At 36.9% G+C, this 23,231-nt stretch overlaps 1 protein-coding gene and 1 long non-coding RNA gene across 6 annotated transcripts; both read left to right on the forward strand.

Moving 5' to 3' along the window:
• Window positions 1–11,653: 11,653 nt before the first annotated feature.
• Window positions 11,654–22,298, forward strand: LOC309512437 (major histocompatibility complex class I-related gene protein-like). 5 transcript variants are annotated; one of them, XM_082188036.1, is made up of 8 exons: window positions 11,654–11,772; window positions 15,798–17,146; window positions 17,563–17,639; window positions 20,468–20,669; window positions 20,895–21,185; window positions 21,344–21,463; window positions 21,621–21,660; window positions 21,765–22,298. In XM_082188036.1, the coding sequence occupies exons 2-7, from the start codon at window positions 16,747–16,749 to the stop codon at window positions 21,626–21,628; spliced, it is 1,098 nt and encodes a 365-aa protein (XP_082044162.1). In that variant the 5' UTR covers window positions 11,654–11,772; window positions 15,798–16,746; the 3' UTR covers window positions 21,629–21,660; window positions 21,765–22,298. The 5 variants fall into 5 exon arrangements, with proteins under 5 accessions (XP_082044162.1, XP_082044160.1, XP_082044161.1 ...); XM_082188034.1 differs by having other exon boundaries at window positions 21,616–21,660; window positions 21,765–22,297; XM_082188035.1 differs by having other exon boundaries at window positions 21,338–21,463; window positions 21,765–22,295.
• LOC309512453 lies at window positions 17,648–20,319 on the forward strand. Its single transcript, XR_014211031.1, has 3 exons — window positions 17,648–18,109; window positions 19,436–19,964; window positions 20,043–20,319. It is a non-coding gene; the product is annotated as an uncharacterized lncRNA (long non-coding RNA).
• Window positions 22,299–23,231: the final 933 nt, after the last annotated feature.

Raw genomic sequence — 23,231 nt, forward strand, 5'->3', positions numbered from 1 at the left:
AAGAATTGTTGGCTTGTCTGTTTGCTATTCAGCACCCAAGGACGACCTCCTGGAAAACAGCCAGGAAAAACCAGGACAACATATCACAGCCTCCGATAACACCAGACACATTATCCCTCTCTCCAGCATCTCCACTTCTGTGCTTCTCAGAGAAAATGGAAGAACTGGTGTATGCTGGAACCAAACTATCCCACTCTTTTGCTGTGAGCCCTCAGATATCAACCAAAAAACATCAGGCCTCGCAAACACCAAACCCTGCGGCCCCAGCTCGCCCTCGCCCTCCTCCTGTGAGAGCTATTCGGCCTCTGCCACAACGCCAGGGCCCACACCCTCCCCCATCTGCTCGAGGTGAACCAAAAGCAACTGAAACCAGCTCTCAGTGATATGTGTCGGCCTTCAATAGCCGTACAGCAAACCCAACTAATCTGGTGCCTATTACACATCAAACCCCTGGTCATTGCAACTATCTACCGCCCCTTGGTACACTAACCAAGTCCACCTCCTCAAAGCCAAATGCCGACAACTGGAACGACTCACCAATAAAACCGGTCTTACTGTCCACCTGGAAGCCTACAAACTTCACAGACAACAATACAAAGACGCCCTCAACTCTGCCCGCTCCTCCCACTACTCCTCTGTCATCCAATCCGGCTCCAACAGTCCCAAGACACTCTTCTTCACAATCAACAAACTTCTGAAACCCATGGACACAATCTCCAACTCCTTCACCACCTCTAAGTGTGAAGTCACCAAAATTGCCTTCTTTTCACCTTCGTAACATTGCACGGCTCCGTCCCTCTCTGTCTACCATTGCGGCTAAAACACTCATCCATGCCCTTATCACCTCCAGATTGGACTATTGCAACAGCATTCTTTACGGACTACCAAACAAAATCATCGATAAACTTCAATATGTACAGAACTCAGCTGGCCGCCTTCTCACCTCCACCCGCCGCCGTAATCATATCACCCCTGTCCTCTACAACCTCCACTGGCTCCCAGTCAAACACAGGATCAACTTCAAAATACTTCTCCACACATACAAAGCACTTAACAACCTTGCCCCTCCATACCTCTCCGTCCTACTAACCCGCCACACTCACGCCCACACTTTGCCTCTGCTTGTCCTTGTACCTATGTGTTTTCATTTCTTGGGCTATCTATGTAACCCTGGGCTCGTTCTTCGTACGTCGCTAACTCAGTTAGCTGGATTTGATTGTTGACGATTTGGCATGATCTTGGATTGTTTGGTTCTTCGACGCTCATCCTGGACTTGCTGTCATAGCAACAGGTGCGCAAACTTGAACCTGCTCGGGAGCAGGCTTATTTCATGTAAACAGGATTAGATTGTGGCTTCATAAGCGGAGCTGATACGGGAAGTCCAGCGCAGCGCGATAGTGCACTTTCTGAGATTGAATTTTTTTTCTCGTGACTCGTGAGATTGTCGTTTACATTATTAATTTGTTGGAAACGCACATTATTTTCGAGTCGGGCTTTAACTACAGCACAAACTGTTTGCATTGCCCTATGATTATTTGCGAGTGGCTCTTTCCTTTACACTATTGGAGCAGAGAACTTGATGGAAAGTGCTGTCTGTCGTGTCATTCGGAGTTTACCTGGCGCTTTTAGGTTTAAAAAACAGTTTTAGGTTTTTAAGACCCAATGTTGTAAAGCAGTTTTTTAAAGCAGTTTTTTTTTTTTTTTTTTTTTTTGGCTATCATTTTTTATGAAGATCATGCAATCATGACCATGCCGATTACAGTATGTCACTCAGGCTTCACTAACGTGATTGGTACCATAGACTATAGGCTTCCATAGACTGCCATCAAGGCCTCAATGAAGGGGATTATGTGAACAGAAAGGGGGTTCACAATGTAAATGTGCAGCCCAGTTACTATTGGGAGTCTTAATATTCCAGATTAATAATATTATATCAAATAAAAAAAGTCAGTTGACTAAAATCTTCCATATCACAAATGTGAAAGCAAAATGGCCAGGATCTGTGCATGACTTAAGAATTTTCAGAGATTCACATTTATGCACATTATTTGAAAGTGGTAAGGAAAGTTCCACAATTAAATATCAAGCTCACTGTATTACATACACTTATGCTGATCCTAACAGAACTGCATTTCTTCATAGGTGATTATGACATGTTCCTGCCTGCAGACAGGTGTTTTATGACCCCATTCCCTGACCCAAACCAGTTACAATGCAGTAGCCAGGACAAGGGCACACAATGAAATGAACTTTGGCTAACTAAAGGGAAGATTTCAGTGTCTGATAAGTCTGAGGTTTGCACACCTGACAGGGCCTGTGACATTGCTGCATGTGCCATATTACACAACATTGCCCCAAAAAAAAAAAAAAAAAAAAGTTCATTATAATATAATGAAAAGTTTAATAAAAGACAAATATACTTAGTTCCTTGAGTTTTATTTCAATTGTTCTTTGTAAAGAAAAGCCAGTGTTCAAGTGCCTGCAACAAGAGATATTAGACACATGCCTCATGCAACAAATAAAAAGGAAAAGTTGGCTATACACTGCCCACCTGTAGGCCTATGTCTCCTCTGTCTGTGCTGACTCTTCTGTAGACCTTTCTGTAGATGTGGAATCCTGCAACTTATATTGCTGCCATAAAGCATACAAGTATAAATTAAGTAAAGTTATTTATGCACTTGCAGGTAGGCTAGTTCCTCCATATGACAGTTATCTGAGAGGGTTTATTCACTGTCCAGTGCAATGGAAACAAATGGACATTACAAAGTCTTATACTTTCTTTCCTTTGGAAAGTTAAAAAAAAAATGTCCACTTACTGCACATATTTCAGCCACCACTTTCTTGGGAACAGATACAAGTGTTGGTGTATTATGTAAAAGTGCACAAAAGAGGAAAACACAATGTCATTATATGAACTACACTCTGGACAAATATTTTTACATTAATATAAGTTTATTAGTTTTCACTTTCACAAGTCAAAGCAATTCATCATTACTCAAGATTTAACAGTTGAAATGACTATACAGCCTTAATTTAATGCAGCAAAAATTATTTTACAGTGTAGGCTACTAAGATCTTTTCTTCTTTTTTTTTTTTTGCTCAGCCTTTTTCTTGGTTGCTTTTATAAACAGCCAACCATTTATTTAACAGTGTCTTTTATAAAAGATAACTATAATATAACAAAAAAATTACCATTATGTAGAATATTTTTGTACTTCACTTTTGTTTGTTCCCATGTTCTAGTGTGGTGACTCTGACATTACAATGAACAAAGTAATTATGCAATTATTCAAATACAAAAATATAGGCTAATAAGTGATAAAAAAACATCTAACATGGCCACTTCTAACGGATTTAAATTGTCTGCTACTTTTTGCCAGCCCTCTCTCCTGGCTTTTGCAGACTTTGAGGTGTTCCCTGGCGTTTTGCATTAAAACATTAAAATTCCGAATAAACTTCGACTATTAGTTCTTGCTCTGCTGCGGAGAAAAACTGAGCCCGCTCTTTGGCCACGCTGAACAGCCAATAGCAGCGTTGCTGATCAATGTTTCTACTATCGATACATGTCCCCTTTTAACCCAGCGCATGAACGCGCAATTATCTCAGATAACTCAATCCAGCGATACTAATCCTATCCGGCAAGTGTGTTCGAAGAACCGAGTTAGCCAGATCATGATTAGCACGATGATATTATCTTGGATGTGTCATTTGATCTCGGATGTAATAAGCAACGTACGAAGAACGAGCCCCCTGTCTATATACCTTGTTTTTATTTTATTTATTTATTTTATTTTATTTTTTATGTAAGCCAATTAACTGTAAAGCGTCTTTGAGTGTCTAGAAAAGCGCTATAAAAATAAATGTATTATTATTATTATTAAACTAAGATTGCTGTGAGGAGGACAAAAAGTAAGACTGTTAAATTAGCACTTTTAAACATCCGCTCACTTAATAATAAATCACTTCTAGTCAACGACTTAACCACAAACAACCTGGATTTGTAAGCTGCTCTTTTTAAAGATATCTATCAATGTAAGCAAATATCATTTGGGAATTACCCATCTTTCGAATATCTGTGTATTTAGTGTTAAAAGGTGCTCCACGCATTTTACTTATTATTTACAGGCCTCCAAAATACTCTCCAGCCTTCGCTGAGGACTTTACTGAACTGTTATCAACAATTACCTCAGAGTTTGACTGTTTTGCTATTGCTGGAGATTTTAACATCCACATAGATAATGCAGAAAACAATATGGCAAAAGAAATCAAAACTGTTTTAAAAACTTTTGATCTGACTCAGCATGTACATGGACCCACACACAATCGTGGAGACACTCTAGATTTACTTATCAGTAAGGGTCTAAACATTTCATCGATTGTTATTAAGGATGTAGCACTGTCTGATCATTTCTGTATTTCCTTTGATATATTGATCTCTCCTGCCATTGAAGGATGCTTAAATGAGAACACTAGTGTACTATTTATGAAGGCTATATCTTTAACACCAAGCATATCTGATGGTTGGTACAGATTACTAATCTGGTGGGCTCAGATAATCCACGGTATATGAAAATCCACAGAAGAACACTGACCGTCATGGGGAAATCTCAGAGTCAAAATAAGATACACCGGTGTTTTGCCAGATGAGAAGTTTATTTACTATTTTAATTCATTTTACTCTTAATTCATTTTATAACGGTATCACTCATCTCTTTTAATTCCTTTTATAACTGTTTCCCCTGCTTTTATTTTGTGTCTATTTTCTATGCAAAGCGCTATGAATTGCTATAGTGTGATTAATTCCTTTCTATGTAAAGCTTTTGAATAACTGTTTGAATGTTCCTTACTTTTATTTTTGGATTATTTTTATTCCTCTCTAAAGCACTTTGAATTGCCATAGTGTATGAAATGTGCCATGTAAATAAACTTGCCTTGCCTTGCTCATCTACAAACTTTGTATTCTTGTATAATTAACTATTATTGTTCAATAATTAATATTTTATATAAACCATATTGGCGTACCTGATTTTGAGAAATGGTATGTGTGTTAGACCGCTTAACATTGTGATTGCTATCAGGATATGAGGAGACTTTCAACCAGCATAATAAAAAAAAATGTTTGTAGATAATCACCTATTGCACCTCAGAATTTTCCAAACACTCTTATCTTTATATGTTAAAAATTCTGTATTCTTCAGGAGGGGCAGGTCCTCTATCCACCTTATTTTTATTTCTATTTAATGCCAAGGAATCAAAAATACAAGTAGCCTACATAGCAAAAATGTAGAAGTTACATTAAATGATACTAAAATCCATCATTTATACATGGATCTATTATATAGAAGAACTGAACAGAAAACTTTAAAGAAATAAATAAAAAAGTTGAAACAAGGTTATTGTCTTAAGAGCTTTAAGATTCTTGGATGATGAAATATTTTGGATGTACTGTTGGACCTCTCTCCTAAAAACAATGAGTAAAGGATTTTGAAGAGAGAATTTACAGTGGTGAATATGAAATTTAGTAAGGAGCAATAATAGATTAATAATAAAATATTCCTTAATTTGAGCTTTTTGTATATTAAAGAAGCAAAACATTACATCCTTAAAAAACAAAAGAGAAATCCAGAAGCACATTGCAGTTGATAAAATGAGAAAATTCGTCCCAAAATAGTTGTTTGAGAGGACAATCCCAGAAGATATGAGGAGCAGTTTCATCAGGGGCGCCACAGAAAGAACAACTTGTGTCTATATCTGACTTAAACCTTTTCAAAAAAGGGTAAGATTTGTGTAATAATCTGAATGAAATTTCTCTAACCTTGTTAGTTATTATGTATTTCAAAGGCAGAGTCCATACTTTTTTCCCAATCAATATGGTCAACCAAATTCATCCAATATGACGACATATATGGAATTGTTACAAGCTCCTTTTGAAAGAGAGATCTAATTCTATAATAATACGTGATGAAGGATGTGACAAAAAGCACAGTTTTCCTACTGGGAGTTCAAATGGGTCTAAAGAAATAGGTAAAGTGTTAGATGATCTAACGGACTCTCTTAGAAGCATAACAACTCCTTTAGGAACAGCGTCCATTACAATGGGAAATTCCTTGGGAGTTACTTGGAAATTGAATTTACGTAAAAATTCTTCATAATTTAAAGTAACACCTTCTGAATTTAATAACTGAGAAACAGTCAAAATTTGTTTCTCAAACCAATTACTAAAAAAACAAAGACATTCTTATATACAATTTCCCAGTTGTTCCAAATAAAGTACCGGTGAGGGGAAAAGTTGTGCTTAAAAATGAAAGACCACGCAAGTAATGCTTGCTTATGGAACTTAGATAAATTGTAAGGGATTCTAGCAATATTATTACAGATCAATAGGAAAGGGAGACCACCTAATTTGGAAAAGAAGTAATTAGGGATAAAATCCCAAATTGAATTTGGATTACACAAAAACGGTCTAATCCAATTCATTTTGAAAGTGTTGTTCAGAGATGAGAAATCAAGAAAATAGATTTTAACATAATGTACTTCTTAACATAATGTATTTTGTTTTGCCAAATGCAACCATGCATTACATCTTCTTTGGGCTTTTATTATAACAGGGTCAAAGTTCAATGTACTATTATCTACTATCTTGATTTTTAGTGATCACGATGCCTAAATATGTAACTTTAGATCTAACTGGAATATTATAGAAAGAGGGTGCAGTGCAATCTTTAATAGACATTAAGTCACATTTATTTATGTTTAAATTAAGTCCTGAAGCTTTAGAGAACAGTTTTATATAATCAATTACTATAGGGATTTGGGAAGCATCTCTTAAAAATAAGGTATAGTGTCATCTGCTAATTGGCTAATATAATAACTTCTCGATCTGCTATATACGGATACCCTAAATACTGCTTTCACAGATAAACGTGGAGAGTTGCTGCACACAAAGTAGAAATAAATAGGGAGAAATGGGACACCCTTTGTCTGACTCCTCTAGATAAACTAAACCTTGGGGAAGTGCCATTCTTTAATTTAATCCAACAGCTTCTATTATTGTAAAGGGTTTTAATAACTTCGCAAAACATATCTCCAAAACCAAATCTATGTAATGACTTCATAATAAATTGTGCTCTAAAGAATCAAACGGCTTATAGAAATCTAAAAAAAGAATGAAGCTGTACTCCTGTATCAATTCTGAATAATATAATAAATCAAGAACCAATCTTATATTATTAACAATATGTCTTTTACTCATAAAACCAGATTGTGTCTCATCTATTACAGATCTCATTGCCAATTTTAGTCTTTTAGCAAATATTAGAGCTATGTAACAGGCGTCTACAGAATTTGATAATTAATTATTAAATGAATTGCTGTTGGTACAAATAGATTTAGCAGAAGATTTAAAGTTCAGGAAGTTGCGGGTTGTGTTGAGAAACAACAGACAGACAAGAGTTAGATTTGAACTGGAATGTAATTTGATATAAAGTGAAAATATTAAACAAAATAAAATAAAGTTAATTACAATATCATACAAACAATACATGATCAACCATGAACATTTTTCCTCGAGTGCACTCTTCTCTCACCCCCCAAAAATACACAGACCGGTCATTTCAATGTCAAAATGAAATGAAATAAAAAACAAAAAATAATTAAATAAACCAGGTGTCTTTTCTCTAAAAATATCACAGCTGTTTAAATGAATAAGGACCTCAATATCAATCAAATTTGGCTCTGGGTAACCATAACGTTACACCATCAAGAGTTCAATGTTCTGCAAAGTACTGATCAGTTTCTTCTCAGTCCTCGTATTTGTCAAGTCAATCCTGAAAGGGAACTTAATAGTTCTCTAGATAGTGAATGTCTTACTTAGATATATAACCTTATATAACAATATATAAATATATAAATAAAACCTTTATTTATTTATTTTACAAAAAAAATATATATATAATATACTCATTTACCCTTTATAACAATAGTTTTTTCTCTCTCACACAGGCGCATGTGACCAACAATAATGGTGAACTAAATTGAACAAGGAATACCCACGCGGTTCACTATAATCCCTGAGTAAAATGTGACTCAACAATATTCAGTCAGCTTCTCCATACACGGCATGGGTTGAAATGAATCAATCAAACTCATTTCTACTTTTCAGAAGGTTTTCTTTTGACTATATTCCTTAGACTTAGATCGCAAAGATCAGCTCACGTCTTTTCTCCTCTATCATGCTCAGCTGTCTCTCCTCGTTACGCAGGCACGTGATGACGGAGCGCTCTCATTGGTCAATCACCAATCAACTAAATAACTTAAAACTTCGACTTTTTTTTTCTTAAATCACTTTTATACTTCACTTTTCAACCTTTATTAGGGAAATAAGATGTTAATAAATTGTGAATAAATTAATCTTAATTCCCTTTTATTTAACCGGGTTTAATCATTGTCGAGCAGAGATACAGGACGCCAATTGTCAATTAAAAGTAAATCTTTCTTCTGGGTTTCGGGATTAAAGTAATTAAACCTTCAGTGAGAGTTGGGGGGAGAGTCTCATTCTGAATGCTTTCTTCAAAGACCTTAAGTAAAAAAGGTGATCATTCTTTAGAAAACTGTTTGTAGAACTCGATAAGCCCGCAGGTTCCGGGTGATTTATTGTTTTTAAGTTCTATAATTGAGTTATTAACTTCTAATAAAGTAATTTCACTATCGCAGAGGTTTCTATCATTACCCAAAATAGTCGTGCAATTTTTAACAGATTCAAGAAAAGTACAAGCTGCCTCTTCAGAATAATTTTGATGCTAAAGATTACAGTAAAAGTCAGCACAGAAATGTGCAATTTCTTGAGGGTTATTAGTCACTGTTCCATCAATATTTAGAGATTCAATTAATGAGGTTTTAAAACAACTCTTTTCTAATCTGAAAAATATTTGCTGTGTTACATTCTCCTTCCTCTATCCATTTTTGTCTAGATCTTATAAGCACCCTGTGCTATATAAGTGTACAGCTCATCTAATTTACATTGCAGTTCAGCATACTCAAGCTTATCAGATTCAGAAAGCAGCTCTGGGGGTTTAGAAGAAAAAGTATTGCAATTTTAGACACCACCTTATTTTCTTCTGCTCTTTTAAGTTTGGCTAAGTTACTAGCAAATTTTCCGAAATATTTACCGATTTCAAACTTCAACAGCTCCCACTGGCAACAATATGAATCTAACGCTAATTCTCATTTCCAATATTGCTCAATCAATAATGTAATATTCTTTTTAACATCTTTATACAGGAGAAGAGAATTGTTCAGTTTCCAATAAGAAAGAGTTGATCTGAAATCAAGGGATGCTGAGAGACTAACCTTAAGAGAGACAGCACTGTGGTCTGTAAGAGGCGTGGCGTGAATGCTGACTGATTTACAACTGTTTGCTAGGTTTTGGGAAATAAGCCAATAATCTATTCGAGACTGCTTAGAGTGGTCCTTGCTGCTCCAGGTATAGAGTCTCAGCTGTGGATATGTTTCTCTCCATATGTCAATTAATGTATAATTCCCGATATTTTAAATATCATAACTTTCTCAAAGCAGATAGAGAGAGAGAGAGAGAGAGAGAGAGAGAGAGAGAGAGAGAGAGAGAGAGAGAGAGAGAGAGAGAGAGAGAGAGAGAGAGAGAGAGAGAGAGAGAGAGAGTTATCAAGCGTGTTAGCTGAGTCTGGTGCGTCTCTCAACAGTTTTTGGAAGCAGAGTCTTTAACAGCGAAACTGTAAGTTTATCTACCTCAAGAACTGCACCATTACCTCGCTGGTAAATGTCATGTAGCTTAAGTTTTATTTACTGATATTTTTTTTTACTATATTGTTTATTTTATTTTTTTTTTTTTTTTATATTATCTATTGTACTGATTAATTCGTCAGAGCAGCGCTGACAACATGTTTCTGTGTGAGTGTGTGTTGGCTGATCATCTCCCAGACTCTTTTCACAATAGCCTATAGCCCAAAGTCTGAGTTATTCCTTTGTTCTTTCATTATAGCCTACATTTTTACGACCTGGATTTTACTTAAACCTATTATAAATTGATGCACCCAAATTTTGGCTGCCGAAAATTTGCGGCCGAAATGGTTTTGGAGGTCTGAAATCACTGACTGAGATAGTGATGTTTAATTAAAGCGCTCCTCTGCACTGATGTGATGGCTTGTTTTTGTGCACACTGCAAACAACTTGGATAAACTACAACAGGTAATCATGTCAGTGTGGACACTAAAGCTGGATTCACAATATTTATTTCTTGTTTTTAATATTCTGAGAGTATATTTAGATCTAGGCTACTGTTTTCTGTATGCGTGAACAACTTTACTAGCCTAGACATTTGTAGTGCGTCTGCCATAATCGCAATGAGTTTTACTTTATTACACGTTTAAGAAATGTATTCCTGCAGGAATTTAATAGGCTACGTAGCCTTCACTACACAGGCCTTGTCTATAATGGAAGCCTATTAATAGTAAAAAATTAAAAAATAAATTAAAAAAAGAATGCGTCAATACAATGATAACTCCCTTTACCGCAAGCAAAAATCAATTACTTTGTGTAAATGGAGGAGTCTCAGTGGTTTGTTGCAGAAGGTGCACAACAAATTTTAATAGGCCTACTACATGACATCACTGCTGGTGGCAGGGGCCCCTTCTTGTGCTTCGTAGATGTGCGCTACGCCACTGATTGTTTTTACTATTTATTTGCTTGGTCAGTGTCGTTGTGGATTTTGTTTCGGTTGCTGTTGGCTGTAAGGACCTTTTGAAATAACTGAACTTATTTGGCGAATCTGGACAATCAGGGAAAAGATACAAGTTTGAAAAAACAAGACTTCATGTCATAAACTGGTCATGCTATAAAACAATAGTTTAAAATAAATACGATTAAGGTGGAACTTCAAACATATAACAGGTAAGAAAACCTTTTTTTGTAATTGTCATTTTTAAGTGCCCTAAGTTGTCATCGGGTATGGTGCACCAAAACGTCAACAATTTAGACAGAATCTCGCGTTCCAGATGTTTTTCTCACACTTTCATTAATAGTTTTTATATTTTCAACATGCGTTGAAAATTTTTAAATGCGTAATTCAAGAATTTACTTTACATTTCCGCTCGGAATTACATATTTTGTTATGTGTATGCAGTCTAGTATGTACATTTCCATGCACGTCCTGTGATTTTAGGCAGTATATGTGTAGGGGACTTTTATTTTGGTCTGGTGTGATGACGTCATAAGGCTGCACCGCTCTCCTCTGGCCCAACAAAGGTTTGAGTTTTTGAACGCTTAAATATTTGTGTTTAAATGGATACAAATCGTTTACTCATAGTTTTTACAAGTAATGTGAAATGAATGGATTATTGTGTGAGGTGTCGTGTGATGCTTTACATTTCAGTTTACAGTTATTGGCCGTTTTTCGTCACTTCAGAAATGATTATTTAATCATAATACACCCATTTTATTTTATATTTAAATAAAAATTAATAGAACTAAAGCATTACATGAACTGGTAGTTTGTCTCGTAAATCGCTCTTTTAAGATAGTTATCTGCAAGTGCATTAATACGAATAAAGTTTGGATTTATCTTATTTTTTCTATTGATTGTTTTCCTCATTTTAAACATGGAAAATGTCCAAACATACAGGAACAAGAAACAGTTGGTGAAACAGTTTTCCAAGATGGCATTTATTAAAGAGGAGACTGAAGACATGATCATTTCAGAACCGTTCAGAGTGAAACATGAAGATACTGAGGAACAAAAAGGTTGGTTTTCAAATGTGAACTCAGAACCCATTTTTCATTTTAAAATGTAGACATGTCAACAAATAATTGCTAATTTTCAAAAGTCATCTAAATTGACTATCTGAACATATGAAGAATTATTAAAGAATATGAAGAATCAAGTCATGGGTGCCACAATTAAAGCTGATTAGCAAAAAATTATATTCATAATTGTCTTTATGTCATCATCACAAAATCTGTTTTGTCATAATCACAAAATCAATCATCATGATAGTCACTGTGGAATATGGGGTTAAATCCATGCTTTTTAAAAAGATAAATGTAAATTTACAAGATGTAGAGCACTTAGTGTTGTCACAATACCAAAGTTTAGGTAGTCTGTGTCAATACCAGTTTCAGTATAGCAAAAACTATTAAATGGTGTAATTATTTTATTTTTCCATTTAAAAATAAAATAAAAATACTTGAGTTATTAATGCTAATATAATCATATGTAAATAATACATTAAAAGTATAGTTCCTCCTAAAATGAAAATTACTCCCCCTCTACAGCTCTAATGCCGTATGTCATTCTTTCTTTTATGGACCACAAAAGGAGAATAAAAAAAAAAGTTAACGAAAAATCCTGACCTTGGCCGTTGGTCTTCAGTGCACAGCTATGCAATGTGCGCATTTGTGTGACTCTATTAGTTCACTCCGTCAAAAAAAGCATACAAGTTGTGAGCAAAATCAAAATTCAAATCAAGATGAACAGAAACGTGACATGAAATAAAGCACCTATTAGTCCCCAAAAAGTATCTGTGTAGGCTACTTTCTTTACTGAGTTAAATATCTCTGGACCGGAACTCAGTTTGTCTGATGACAGTCAGAATGATAGTTGATGGATGTGAACATATGGTGCGTTCAAGTCATCTCGTATAGATCGTATTTACGAGTTGCACACACTTGGACGCCACCACAATGTCGTAAATACCAGTGGGGAGCTCCGTATTGTCTCTTAACCCCGATCTTTTCAAGTTGTGGGCGTGTCACTGAGAAACATGGCGGAATACCACGATACTTATTTAGCAGTGGTATTGTCAGGCTTTTATATTTACAGAGCAGTAAGCTAATTGCCTGCACAGAATATGATGCATTATAATTTAACAATGCAACATGTAACGATAAAGTTGGCAGTGGCTTCATAAATTAATAAAAAAACAAAGTACTCCTGATGAACATTTCTTTGTTCTTCATTTTCTAGAACAAGAGTTTAAGAACCTTACTGTATTTTTGTGTAATTAATTAAGAGAAAGTACTCTGCCATCTTACTCCGACGAAAGTGACTTGAACGCACCTGCCGTCGTAAACACGGCTTCCCACCTCGTACGTACGAACTTCCCAGGAGGACTTGAACGCACCAATAATAAATTCTTGTTCACCTCAGAGAAAAAGGAACATGGATTGTATTTCATGTCTCGTGTTTGTTAATCTTGCATTCTCACAACTTGTGTGCTTTTTCTGGGTTAGACGGAGTAAACTGTGGTGCTAATAGAGCCTCAAGATCATGGAATGTCTAAGAAATTTTGTAATCTGGCTAAGAAGCCAACCCTGGTCCTGGTGTAACACAACTGTACACAGTTTGAATGAATGTTTCCCTTATCTGACACGCACATTTCAGGTTTTGAAGTTTCTAATAACTAGATGAGTTGAATCAGGAGTAAAAATAAATAAATAAATCAAACACATAATGTGCATTGAAGGTATTTGAGGATCAGGATTAGGAAACCCTGATCTAAGGCTACGTTCAGACTGTCAGTCCAAATCTGCTTTTTGTGCATATCCGATTGAAATCTGATCAGACTTAGCTAATGTGAACAGCAAAAAAATCACATGAAATGCGATTTTTACAAATCCGTTTCAAGCTACAGTAAGTCAAGTCAAGTTTATTTGTATAGCGCTTTTCACAATACAGATTGTATCAAAGCAGCTTCACAGTATTAAATTAAAATAATACAATAAAGTTTGTTTCAAGAGGAATTTATTGATTGATATAATTAAATTAAATATCCCCAAAATATCCCCAACTGAGCAAGCCAAAGGCAACAGTGGCAAGGAACCGAAAAACTACATCAAGTGACCTAATGGTGTCCTAAAACTCCATCAGGTGACCTAATGGAGAAAAAAAACCTTGGGAGAACCCAGGCTCAGTCGGGGGCCAGTTCTCCTCTGGCATTTATGACCTAGAGGCCGGATTGTAGTTTGAACTGTAGGATTATATGAATGCCTGGCTGAAGAGATGCGATGAGCAACGAACAGTATCAGGAAGACTATTCCAGAGTTTTGGAGCCAAATGTGAAAATGCTCTCCCTCCTTTGGTGGTTCTGGATATCCTAGGTATGACCAAAAGCCTTGAATTTAGTGATCTTAAAGAGCGCGATGGATTATAGGGTGATAGAAGATCCGTTAAATAGACTGGAGCTAAGCCGTTTAGGGCTTTATAAGTCAGTAGCAATACCTTATAATTAATACGGAGCTTTATAGGTAACCAATGCAGTGATGATAAAATCGGTGTTATATGATCATATTTTCTTGATCTCATAAGAACTCTAGCGGCGGCATTTTGGACTAACTGTAGCTTGTTTATTGAGGATGCAGGACAACCAGCTAATAAAGCATTACAGTAATCCAGTCTCGAGGTCATGAATGCATGAACTAACTTTTCTGCATCAGAAACTGATAGCATATTACGTAGCTTAGCAATGTTTCTAAGGTGGAAAAAGGCTGTTTTTGTAACATATGAAATATGATTTTCAAAAGACAGGTTGCAGTCGAGTATAACACCCAGGTCTTTTACTGTAGAGGATAAAGTAACAGGACATCCTATGATGTTAAAGTTGTATTGTGCGAGGTTTTGTGGGCGGTTTTTTGAACCGATAAGTATTACCTCTGTCTTGTCTGGATTTAATAAAAGAAAATTACGCGTCATCCAATCTTTTATATCTTTAACACACTCTGTCAATTTGGAAAATTTAGCGTTTTCATCCGGCCGTGATGAAATATATATTTGAGTGTCATCAGCATAACAATGGAAACTAATTCCATGTTTCCTTATAATATTTCCAAGTGGCATCATTTATATGGAAAATAACAGAGGGCCTAATACAGATCCCTGCGGCACTCCATAGTTTACTGGAGTTACAGTAGCCTACATCCATATGTGGTTTGAAAATCCACATATTTCTGGCATTTCACGGATTTCTGGAAATCTGTTTCAGTCTGACTGCTCTGATCGGATTGGTTTATGTAACTTTCTCACGCCACATAAAAAAAACGTAAACGTCAGACATTGTTATAGGAAATATGCAGAAATAATGCTGTGTTTGACAATATGCAAACAATGACAATATGACATATTTTGAAACTGGCGGACACAACAGCGCAGAAAAAAGCTGTGCATACCAGCCTCCGGTTCTGCCGCTCGCTGCCTCAGAAGACAGGTAGTCAAATAGTCGGATTTGGACTGACAGTGTGAACGTAGCCTAAATCATTCCTAGAGCTCCCCAAACAGAAGTCTCGTGTACTTGAATTCAGGCACTGATAAGGATGGTAAAGGACCCTGGCTCACTACACATTGGGACATTGATAATGCTGTTTCCAGCAACATGACAACATCCTCATTGTACAACATCACTACTGGTATTTATCAACAACAGCAGAACTGATATCTTTCTGACATTATTTTTTTAATTATTTCAAGTACATTATGATTAGTACTTGTTGTTACATATACGTGCAACATTTCAGGTGTAAATAAATTATAAATGTTAGCAAGATTATGTTCATTAACTGTCTAGCGATGATTGTTTATGCTAAAACAGGAACATGGCTGGGTACCCCTGATCTAAATTGTCTTAAAAAAACTGCTGCGGGTTTATATACTTGCTAATTTTCCATTAATAGGATGACAGAATGAACCTTTAGCACATTGAATACAAATAGTTGTTTGATATCTGTTGCTTTAAGAAATTGGGGTTAACTGGTATTTTTCTGTTTCCACCATTCAGACCTGATGCCGCTTATAGAGGAGAGTCGAGAACTGAATGAATTGGAGGAGACACAACAGTATGAGAAACATGATTTCATAACTGATAATAAACTTTGCTCACAGCCTGAAAAGTCTTCCTCACAAAAAAGAGTTCAGGCGGCAGGATCTAAAAGATCTTTCACCTGTCAACAGTGTGGAAAGGCGTACACTACAGCACAAAACTTGAAATACCACATGAGGATTCACACTGGAGAGAAGCGTTTCTCATGTGATCAATGTGGAATGAGTTTCATACGTAAAGTCACCCTTGATTTCCACATGAGAATTCACTTAAGAGAGAACCGTTTTATATGCCATCAGTGTGGACAGAGTTTCACGTCTGTGACACGCCTTAACATTCACATGATAATTCACTCCAGAAAGAGCCCCTACGAATGTTACCTATGTGAACAGGTGTTCAAATTTAAAAAGGACCTAACGGGACACTTGAGAAATCACACTGGGGAGAAGCCTTTCAAGTGCCATCAATGTGGAAAGGGGTTTCAAATAAGTCACAACCTTAAGGCACACATGAGATGTCACGCTGAGGAGAGACCTTTCAAGTGCCATCAGTGTGGAAAGTGTTTAAAACAGAAAGAATCCCTTGCTTGCCACTTGAAGATTCACTCTGGAGAGAGGCCTTTCACCTGCCCTCAGTGTGGAAAGAATTTCTTACATAAAGGACATCTTAATGCTCACATGAGAGCTCACACACAAAAGAAGGATTTGAAATGTACTCAATGTGGGAAGATTTTTACAAATAAGAAACTCTAACATTCATAAAAATATTCACCCCGAAGAGCAGCAATTCCCCTGTCCTGAGTGTGAAATGAGTTTCACATCTAAAGGAAACCTTAAGACTCACATGAGGATTCACACTGGAGAGAGGCCTTACACCTGGGAAGATTTTCATACATAAGGACACCTTAATGAAAATTCACAAAAGAGGGAATGATTTAAAGCATGGGACACTTGCCTGGGTCAGTCGCCTGTGGATGAGAGATAAATCATTAATGTGTTTTATTTTAATAAAGACACTGAACTTGGTAAAACACAACAAACGTGTGCTACTCTTACTTTTTCAGATGGCTTTGTTAACATGTATAGTTGGACAGACACCATTTCCTGAGTTCAGTGCTGTGCTGATGTTGGATGATATGCAAATAGGATATTATGGATCAAACACATGGAAACCTGTCTATCGCACTAACAGTGATTCAAAATACCATGATGAGGAGCAAAGTGATGCTGGTGTTATATTTCAGTACATGTATGATGGCATGAAAAATAGGGATTTGTATGTTAAGAAACACCTCAATCTCACAGATGGTGAGAACTAAAGCCTACATTATCAGCATTAACACATACTTAATTTAATAACAGATGTATTGTAGGTATAAAGTCCAGGGGTCAGAAAGTAAAAGTCCTGCCATATGTTTATTCCACCCATGAACTCAGCCAGCTGATTTCACTAATTAGTTCTAGCCTATCTCCTGGCTGAAAAACTGCTAATTAGCAAATCCAGGTGATTGGAACAAAATACAGAGGAGGACTTTTACTTTCTGAACCTGGACTTTACACCTCTGACTGTAGCTTCTATGTGTTTTAATTATTTTATTAAAACTTTTGATGTAAGACCGTAAAAGGGTAATCATAATGTGCAAAATATTCATTTTCAGTTTACTACATTTTATATTGTGTCGGAGTGAGGACTAATTAAAAAAACATTTTTATTTTATTTTAAGGTGTACATGTTCATCAGAGAGTTGTTGGATGTGAACTGTTGAATGATGATAAACCAGGTCCAGCTCATTTCTGGAGTGCTTTTGACAGACATGGGGACTTGTGACTTGGTGACTTGGACTCGAGTCGCTATTTTTATGACTTGTGACTTGACTTGACAAAAAATAAAATACTTGAGACTTGACTCGGACTTGGAAGTTAAAGACTCGGGACTTGACTTGACTTGAGACACGATGACTTGAATGACTTGAGTGTTAATCACATCATGTTTTCAGTTTGAATATAAAATATATAAATTATTTTTAAAAATCAAGCTGGAGCGCAGGCTGAGAATAGCGTTGTCATGACTGGATCATGAAACTATCATCAGTCATGCCCTCTCGTACCTTACGCACACCACGCCCACTTAGATCAGATATCACATCAACATGTCAGCCGGAGGGGTACCGAGGGTCATCGCTTTCGGCTTCAAGAATTATTCACAAGATGGCAAAAGACGAACAGCGCTTTGCAAGACATGCAACATTAACAGCCATTCTGCCCAGTAAGGCTATGTTCACACTTAGCGTCTTTTTTGACAAGAAAAAGTTGACAACGGCGTTTTTTTAGCAAAAAAAAAAAACGCTGGCAGCGTTCGGTTACAAATAGCAGCCGAGCGCGTCTTTTGTGGCTGGCGCATATACTGACGCGTCTTGACCATGCGTCAACATACGACGAAAAGGGTACCCCCATAACGTCCATATGTGACGATTCGGGTTATGGGTAGGTTTAGGTATGCGTTAGGGTACCGCTCGGAGGCGCTGCTGGTGCGCTTCTGTCTGCGTCTCATATTGACGTTAAAGGGGTACCCTTTTCGTCGTATGTTGACGCATGTTCAAGACGCGTCAGTATATGACGTTTTGGGGTGAGACCGGGCTGCTATAACAAGAGCTGCAACAGTAGCCTAGTGCTGTGTGATGCAAAAAATGTCGAGAAAGAGAAAGTTGGCTCTTGCGTTGGCTTTTGAAGTTACCGGGGAGGAGAATGTCGGTTCACAAAGACGTTTGTGGGTGCACGACAGACAGTTGTTCTTGTTGTTATGGAAACGACAGGTCTCGCTACTCGCTTGTCATTGGTCAGCTGTCAAAAAGGCGCTTGACGTAGGGCGTTCTTTTCAGAAAAGTTGAACTTTTTTCAACTTAAAAAGACGCTCTGAGCTGCAGAAAAAGACGCCGGCGGTGGCGTCTAAAAAAGCGCTCAGGACTTTTTTGAAAAAACGGTTTACTCCATAGGGTTATAATGTAGAACAGACGCTGGCAGTTTGAAAAAAGACGCTAAGTGTGAACATAGCCTTGAAAAAAGACGCTATAAGTGTGAACATAGCCTAAGGCTATGTTCACACTTAGCGTCTTTTTTCAAACTCCTCCCCGGTAACTTCAAAAGCCAACGCAAGAGCCAACTTTCTCTTTCTCGACATTTTTTGCATCACACAGCACTAGGCTACTGTTGCAGCTCTTGTTATAGCAGCCCGGTCTCACCCCAAAACGTCATATGCTGACGCATCTTGACCATGCGTCAACATACGACGAAAAGGGTACCCCTTTAACGTCAATATGAGACGCAGACAGAAGCGCACCAGCAGCGCCTCCTAGCGGTACCCTAACGCATACCTAAACCTACCCATAACCCGAATCGTCACATATGGACGTTATGGGGGTACCCTTTTCGTCGTATGTTGACGCATGGTCAAGACGCGTCAGTATATGCGCCAGCCACAAAAGACGCGCTCGGCTGCTATTTGTAACCGAACGCTGCCAGCGTTTTTTTTTTGCTAAAAAAACGCCGTTGTCAACTTTTTCTTGTCAAAAAAGACGTTAAGTGTGAACATAGCCTAAGTGCTTGTCAATTCGTTAATGTTATCTGGTTAGTTGGTAGTTTGCTAATGTAATAATAGCTAAAGTAGCCATTAAGGTTTTATCAGCGATTTCAGGCCCAAAAAAGGCCCAAATATAAATGATCACATTCATCTAATCTTTCCTAACGATCCGCTAGCTGCCCGCCCCATAAGCAGGCGGTCAAAAAAACGCGTCTCTATAGGCCCGCGTAAAAACATAAACGCGCGCGCGCGCGTGTGTGTGTGTGTGTGTGTGTGTGTGTGTGTGTGTGTGAGAGAGAGAGAGAGAGAGAGAGAGAGAGAGAGAGAATGAGTGAGTGAGTGAGTGAGTGAGTGTGTGTGTGTGTGTGTGTGTGTGTGTGTGCGTGTGTGTGTGTGTGTGTGTGTGTGTGTGAGAGAGAGAGTGAGTGTGTGTGTGTGTGTGTGTGTGTGTGTGTGTGTGTGTGTGTGTGTGTGTGTGTGTGTGTGTGTGTGTGTGTGTGAGAGAGAGGGAGAGTGAGTGTGTGTGAGAGAGAGGAGAAATGTAACAAAGTTTAATGTTGTAGGTAAACTGTGTTTGAGAGAGAGAGAGGGAGGTGTTCAGAGAGGAGTCTGTTGGATGTTAAGCAGTTATTTGTTTTATGGACTCAATGTTGACTATTTAAAACATTTCAAACACTGTTGGCAGAAGTGAAAAATAAATAATTTTATGAAGTTACAATTTTGTTTGATTCCATGATGTATTTTACTGAACATGAGTATTTACAATGCAAATCCAAATTATTGTAATTTACTGACAGTTAGGCTACTTATATCTTGTCTTTTCACTTTATTAAAATCAGATTCTGCAGGTAAAATTACAATAATAAGGTGACTTGACTTGGACTTGACTTGACCTACTACAGGACTTGACTTAACTTGACTTAGCCTCAGCCTGTGACTTGACTTGACTTGACTTGCCCAAGAAAAAAATACTTGGTACTTACTTGAGACTTGAAGGTTAAGACTTGAGACTTACTTGAGACTTGCACATGTGTGACTTGATCCCATCTCTGGCTTTTGATGGACAATCTATGGAGGAGGTCACCTATGACCTGGAACAAAACGATGTCCATTTGAAAAAGCAATGGATTATATCATGGTACCAAGTAAATCAGCTTCATATAAAGTTTTTATGTGGAAATGTTTATCATCCTATTTGCATTAAAGTTTTGCGAAGGTACCTGCATTTGGAAAAGAACAATGTGATGAGAAAAGGTGAGAGAATCAACCTGATTATCTTCAGTATAATTAAGATAGGAAAAAAAAGTTGATATATTATATTATATATCAAATTATATATGATTATATATTTTATATAATCAACAGATATGACCCAGACAGGCAGCGGCACTGACAGAAAATGCGTGCCTCTGAATGCGTTATGAAACATGAGAACCATAAATAAATAACAACAGTAACACTTCTCATTATTCTCTGTAGTGAAACCCAGAGTCAGACTCATGAGGAAGAAACTCCCAGACTCTCAAGGGCTTCAGATCAGCTGTCTGGCCACTGGCTTTTACCCCCGTCACATTAACCTGACCCTGTTCAGAGACGATCAGCCTGTGGATGATGATCAGATCACAGGAGGAGAGATTCTGCCCAACGGAGATGGAACTTACCAGATGAGGAAGAGTGTGGTGATCAGCGCAGAAGAACTACGTGAAGGACATAAATACAACTGTACAATGAAGCATCTCAATCTGGACAACAAACTGAACATTATATTTGGTAAATAAAAATGCCCAAACCAGCAAGCAAACAAACTAAATGCCCTTTTTGATATCAACAACATAGATTTAACAATAACAAAAACTATTTCAGTACATTTCTTTAGCTTTTGTATTTATTTTCCTGTTTTCTTTAATTCACCACAATTTCAGATACAGATAAATATGACCCAGGAGGATCCGTCATTCTGTCTGTAGTTATCAGTGTGTTGGTGTTAATGTGTGTGGCTGTTCTCATCGTAACTGCACTCATCATATGGAGGAAGAGACACGCTGCTGGTAAATGTTCTACAGTCCAGTTCACTACGTTTGATGCTCAATTAGAAAATGAAACCAAACATCATGTTCCTTTAGAAGAGGCTCTTTCAATGTTTACCGTATACAGTTTTGTGATTGTGACTTTTTATTCTGGTTTATTTAATCTTATTCAGGACAAGGCTCTGAGACGTCACAGAATAAATACTCCCCTACTCCATGTGAGTATACTATGTTTTAAATGAAGTCAGCAATATGTTCATTTTAAGTTTAATTTTGGAAAATGTCTAGAAATTGAACCAAATGAATGTTTTATTGATTTCAGCCTCCATGCAAGATGAAAATTGAGTCTATGTAATGCATTAAATAAAAAAATCAAGACAACACATGGGAAAATTAGCATTTTGGGGAGTTTCCAAGATGATTCCTTGATTGCACTGTTTTGATCAGCTCTGCATTCCCAAATACTTAAATTGACTTGTAACATTATTGCAAAGAAGACTTTGAAAGATGGCTAACTCTAATAACACAGTGATTCTTCGGACACAACAATGGGTGGATCTGAAAAAAGGAAAAGTGCTGGAAAGAAGGCTGGAAAGGCAACCAAAGCGTAAATGCTAACACTGCTAGCAAAACTAGCAGCAGCACGCAGTGGCCGAAACTTTTATGAAGATCCCTTCCAGTGATCTGATTACTGACAACTTGCATGATTATCTTAGACAAGACTGATCTGGATGAATTTAAACTGGTGGAGGAAGAATTTCCATCTCTCCCTGAAACTCCATGCAAGTCTCCATCCCCAAACAACATAGCACTGTAGACAGACACACTACGGTCATCCTAGCACAGATCTCAGAACTTTTCTGTGAGTGACAAAAAATTATAAAATTTTTATTTGAAATTGCAATTTTTTGTTGTTTAAAGTATTGTAGTGAACTGGCAAAAATGAGAAAAATTGGTGAGGATAAAATTTTAGGTAAAATTTCCATCTTCTAAAAAAGTAGAGGAAATTTCTGAAATGGACAAAACAGAACTGACTGAGCAGAAACATAAATTAGAGGAAATTTACAAAAGAGTGGCTGAAGATCTTTATAAAATCTCAAACAAAATGGCTTGAAGAGGGCGAGAAGAGCTCTGCCTATTGTTTAGACTTAAGAGGCATGCAAGCCAAAAATAATTATATTGAGCAATTGAAAATTAATGGTAATATTGCTGAGGACCCCAAAATCATTGCACATTTTTGTTGAGTTTTATAGTTATCTTTACACCTCAAACAATCTACTACTGAGTTTTCAGAGTCCTTGCCCAACATAAAGCAGCTTAGCATTGAGGATTCTATATGCGAAGCCCCTCTCAGATTAGAAGAAATTATTGATGCCATAAATTATTTGAAAAATAAGTCTCCAGGAATGGATGGTATAACTGATGAATTTTATAAAGCATTTAGAAAGACCGTTGCTCCTTTTTTGTTCAAAGTTTTTATGGAGAGCCTTGAAAGAGCTTTGCTTCCTCCAACCCTGATGTGTCAAGGACTTATCACCCTCAAAACCAAATAAAGATCCCATTTTAATTGATAGTTGGCAGCCAAATACGTTGCTAAATAATGATTATAAAATAATTGCTTTTATCAAAAAGACTGAAATGTGTTTTAAACAATCTGACTTGTTTAAAAAAGAAAAAAGGCGCATCTTCAGTAATATATAGCGTTATAATAACGTTTGGTTTTGGACATTTTACATAGATCTCTAATGATTGTTTTGGACTATTATAAAGATTTCGAGTCCTTAGGAAA

The sequence above is a fragment of the Leuciscus leuciscus genome, assembly GCF_965113295.1.
Source record: "Leuciscus leuciscus genome assembly, chromosome: 13".
In the NCBI taxonomy this organism is placed as follows: Eukaryota; Metazoa; Chordata; class Actinopteri; order Cypriniformes; family Leuciscidae; genus Leuciscus; species Leuciscus leuciscus.